Genomic DNA, 5,195 nt, shown 5'->3' with positions numbered 1-5,195 from the left:
CCGCGTCCGCCATTACGACTGCCGTCACTAGGCAAACAATTTACCCGGGACAAACAATTCGATGCTCAACATCTTGTAGCAACATGTGACGTCACCGAACCGAACTCGATGTTTATTTTGTTGGCCATAAATTTCGCGTTGTCGCCAGATTACCAAATTTACGGATTTCAATTAGACATTTCTTAGTAATTAGCAGTGATATTGGACAAACTAATACGCGTTTGGCTATAAGGTAATGTACTTATTAACTACACAAGGTGCCAGTTACTGTAGCATTCGTCAACTTTGCATAATCGATGGTCGAATTATGCCTTTAATGGACCTACCAATCCAGCCTTACACTTATGTATGAGTGACTTAGCTAGGCAGAGTGCACTGACGGAGTGCATATGTGTAGGAGCTGGCTCGCTGCGCTGGCTGGCTGGCTGGCTAATATCGATCGCGCGAACACACGAACACTAAACTGGTACCCGGTCCCACCTCTCGGCTTAGTTACTCGATGGGGGAATCGAGGTGGGAGCGAGTACCAGTCTAACGCGAACACACGAGAGCGAAAACATAACCTCCTCCAACTCCATTGGGCGGAGGTAACTATAGTTGCAAAACAACAACAACAATATATGATGTCGTCTATTACATTTTATTTTATGTGTCAATAATTTGCTTAAAAAAGGATCAGTGTGACAAAAGGCACGACATGGAAGGGATAAAACAAAAGTACCAGTTTAGTGAGCAGCAGCCGTTTTAAAGAGCACCAATATCCATCACCAGTTTCAACATTATAATTAACTGCATTGCACACTTACTTTACTACTAACATTTCCAATTACAAACACTACTGGTGAAACCCACAAAAATGGCTTCAAACATCTTTAAGATCTGCAACCGAAGATGTCGCATATAACACTGAATTATCACTTCATACAACAATCAGCATTTACACTAGTAATTATTTTTGTTCTGTTCAAACCATCGAACGTAAAATTACTGGTGAATCACCAGTTTTAAACGTGTGTGATTTCTATGTTGGAAATGTTTAGGTAAGAGGCATCACACAGAAGAAATGCCTGCATCCATGTTCATGTTGGTTCACGTTTGGCGTGGTGATATGGAGCTTGAAGTGAACAACTTGAAATAATGAAGGCACATTCATCATTATGTGAACCCACGTAATAGCGTGCATACAAATCGTCAATTATATTGTGAAAGTATTGTTTATCGGTACGAAACGATTCTGAAAAAAGCCCCTTTATATGGATCTACATTTGCAAACGTGGTTTTTATACAATCAACTGCATAGACAAATGTGTTGCCTGGTCATTCTATGGAATGTTTAAATTAGGAATGTTATAAAATCATATAGTGATTATTTTACATTTCCTCACCAAATACATTCTGGGTCAAGCCATAAGATGTGCTGCTAATAACAGGCTAAATAGCACTTTTGGAATGTTTATACTTTTTCATAATGCATTACGATGAGGGGATGTATATAATTATATAATATAATATATCTGGTTTAATATATCAATATTGCTAGTACCAATATTAATATACATCCAACAAGAATCTGATCTTCCAAGTTCCATATATTTTGTAGCTATGCATTGGGATGCTTGGAAAACCTTTATCAAAATGCCACCACTGTACACATACTAAAGGTGGTGTGTCCCTGCTGGCACATGCAGCATAGCATGCCATTCAACCTACTAGTGGTTAGACGGATTCCTGGTCGTTTTTACAAATAAAAAGGGCGAGGAACAAGTCTATAACAGCGCTACCCGGCTGCTACACTCCGATTGGTCGAACCAGATCCAATTAGGTCAAGGGTTAATGTGCCCAGAAGTTTTTTTTGAGTGGTGTGATAGTGGACATGCAACTTAAAGTTGGACGTGTGGCCAAGTTATAAAATTTTTAGCCTTTTTGTCAAGATTTACCAAACACAATACACATCTCGAAGAAAACGAAAGATAGCCTTTGTCGCGTTGGATGAATACTTACTAGTATCAGAGGTTCATAGATGATTCCTCTAATATTATGCACTTCCGATACTATCGGATAGTATGTAGATAGTTTTGCACAATATCAAGGAGGTAACGATGTAAAAATGACTGCACAGACATGGAATGAAATACTCATTTGTCGCATTGGATGCATATCATCAGAAGTATCAGAAATATCATCAGAAGTAGTTAATAGGGAATTATCTAAATCCCTATTATCTACTTCTGATATCATGAGTTAATTAGCTTGCCGAATACTGATATTCATAATTATGATTACAAATAATATGAAATACGTTCTATTATAACTCGTGAAGGCATGTGCGACACAATTAACCAGTGAACAGTAACTACTTATAATTGGTTGAAGCAATTACTGATTATAGTTATATTATGTTTATGATTTTATCAGTTGATATATTATATCGGCCAAGGATCTGTCCATATATAACCACAAAATGATAATTTATATCTACATTGCCCTACACGCACAGCTATTAACATGATAACATAACAGCTATACATTGTAAAAAATGCAACTGTATACATATTTTAGGTACATAACACGATATGAACGAATGAGCAGTGGGACATACTCATTGCATTTAGGCAATTACAACACCAATGCCCCTCGTTCACGCAACCAATGAACTAGGGATAAACCTATGCAAGAGTCTGCAGTCACATTCCATTTAAAATTCAACATGTATAACTTCGAATTCACTATAAAACTGACGTATATATACAGAACGTAGTGGCATTTTTTATCCATTATTAAAATGATAAAACCAAAGAGAATAATGGACATCTTAGATATATAGACTGTTTACTTGTGTGGCACTAGGCTCAGGGGAGTTATCATTAATCTTATTCCTAACCCAATTCCCATGATGTTCTCCCATCATGTGATGTTGCCACCATATCCACAAATACCGTGGTGTAAAAATCACTCAATATCTCCCGATTGACGCACATAACCATGCAAACGATTTAAATTCTCATCACAGTATTCACGAATATGCAAGGATTCGAAATCGGGCGGTCCGCTCCACACATATTTTGTCGACGAAATTAGCAAATCGCCCCCGCGAGCCACAACACGATTACAAACGGTCAATTCTTACTGAATCGTAAATGCAATGCGACCACATTCACCCCCTCGATTCCCCCCACACCCCTCCCCTGGTCGGCCGACCCCCCCGCGCGCCTGGTTACTATGACTGCCCCGCGCGGGCTACCTCACATGTGCCTGCTGGTGCCCGGCGCGGTCATGCCGGCCTGCGACGCGCCCTTGTTCGATCCGTACTGCAGCGAGATGATCTGCTTGCTCGCGATCAGCTGCTCCTCGGTGAACTCTCGCTTGTTTGCGTCGGCCAGCTTCACGCCGATCGTGTTGCCGTCGAAGCCAGCCTTCCGCGCGAGCGAGCCCAGCTGGTGTATGCAGTTGATCACCTGTTGCGCGCGAGCGGAGAAAATACGTTGTAAAATAGAATGGCAAAGGCAGTGGGTGAGCGTCGAGATAGCGCGGTGCGGTTAAAACGATCATCTCGCAAGTGAATCGAGAAATTAATAAATGCGAAATTTACTCCCCTGTCAGTGTCAGCATACATATTACTGATAACTTCAGCTTGAAAATTATTACGAGCAGTACTGGTAAGTATCAGAACGGATGAGAAAATATGAAAACGGTCGGTAAAAATATGAGAAATCCTCGCTTTAAACGAGTGCGTGGAAGTAGCAGTCCCAGACGTCCCCTAGTTTGGGACCGGTGACCTTTCAGCAGGACCAGTTGATTTCTTTTATGGATTTTACTATAGGGTAATATATCAGCAGCAAATACAAGCAATCATTTGTTGTGTGTCACTACTGGTTATGTAGTGGAAATCGAAATGATTGATGGCAGGACTGTCTGGGTTTTTAGCTTTGGTGTTTAAGGTTGAACCTGAGTTAGCAGGCACCTCTATAGGTCTGACACCCGCTGGGGAATGAGACTTCGGATTTCCTTTGAATGACAGTTACACAGTGGTATCACTTCAATAGCACAGTTACCTGGCTATAAAGGGCACATTTGGCACTTCCTTTAAATGGCAGTTACACCGAGAAGCTGTAGCATAGTGAAACATGTGTATAAGGGTCAACAAGTGTCCGTTATAGTCAGGTGTCCGTTCTACAGAGGTGCCGGTTAGCACACAGCTTTGAGTCTAGATCAATTACCATCACGCTTGCACTATAGGGTTAATACTTGCCGTGTACATGGATTTCCCTTCGTACAAATCATCCGTTGCAAATGTGTCAACGTCTTTCATTCCATTTCGTTGGCAGGCCATGACAAACATTTCTATGTTTTCTCTCTGCAAGGCAATTATCGCAAGCAAATTTAACTTCACTTGCAGCTTGTTACATTTAATGGGTCTTTCGTGTGAAACGCCTGAGAATTTAAAAGCAAGTTTAACTTCAACGAGGAAGTGATTTTCTACAGCCGTTAGGACTCATTGGGTCATTGGAGCTAAATCCTTTGCATACTTTACAGTGATTTATAGCCAGCGTATCACCAAACTCTACACTTTTTCACAATCACTTACTTGTTTAAAGGCCAATTTTGATGTGTTTACTTTCTTGATACTACCAGGGAATATGATGTTCATTAACCTGTGAAAAATATACAGCTTTAGTTTAAATGAACGATGCTTTTTTTTACCATGCTTTTATACAAAAACGGCTCCTTCTTACGAAAAGCAGATGGTTATATCCTGCAACTGTACCACAGAAGGTACACTGTAGTGTAAGTCACCTAACATATACACACGCGGGCCTGTCCATCGCACCCCTCGTGCTAAATTGTGCCTGCATACTACATGTAAGATGTCCGCGTTACTTGAGCAAATGCATCTCACATCCTGTATATATGGCTGGTGTCGGTTTATTGCTGACACCTGCTAGATGTGATGTGGGGGCGTGGTTGCGTCCACTTCTGGTTTTTCTGCCAGGGTTTACAGCCGTGCACTTCTTAGACACACACACGTCGTATCGCAGGCCTTTCAACGGTAGGAGGAGGCGGCGGATTCCCCGATCACTTATCCTTTTTGTAACCGGTGCAAATTTAGGGGTGATACTCCATTAGAATTTAGGAGTGTTCCCAACTTTAATGTCATTAATGGTCATAATAAAATAAAAATAAAAATATATATATAT

At 40.7% G+C, this 5,195-nt stretch overlaps 1 protein-coding gene across 1 annotated transcript in view; it reads right to left on the bottom strand.

Annotated features, from left to right (window-relative positions):
- Nucleotides 1–3,205: 3,205 nt before the first annotated feature.
- The window catches only part of LOC106816978 (calponin-3-like), an 8,748-nt gene continuing 6,758 nt past the window's right edge, over nt 3,206–5,195 (bottom strand). The window contains exons 3-5 of the mRNA XM_014821624.1: nt 4,586–4,652; nt 4,250–4,354; nt 3,206–3,455 (exon numbers count right to left, since the gene is read on the bottom strand). Of these exons, the coding sequence (XP_014677110.1) occupies nt 3,243–3,455; nt 4,250–4,354; nt 4,586–4,652 (385 nt within the window). The 3' untranslated portion in view covers nt 3,206–3,242. The remainder of the gene's footprint in view (nt 3,456–4,249; nt 4,355–4,585; nt 4,653–5,195) is intronic.

This window comes from Priapulus caudatus, unplaced genomic scaffold, assembly GCF_000485595.1.
Source record: "Priapulus caudatus unplaced genomic scaffold, Priapulus_caudatus-5.0.1 Scaffold33, whole genome shotgun sequence".
Classification (NCBI taxonomy): Eukaryota; Metazoa; Priapulida; class Priapulimorpha; order Priapulimorphida; family Priapulidae; genus Priapulus; species Priapulus caudatus.
This window is presented reverse-complemented; position numbering and strand designations above follow the sequence as displayed.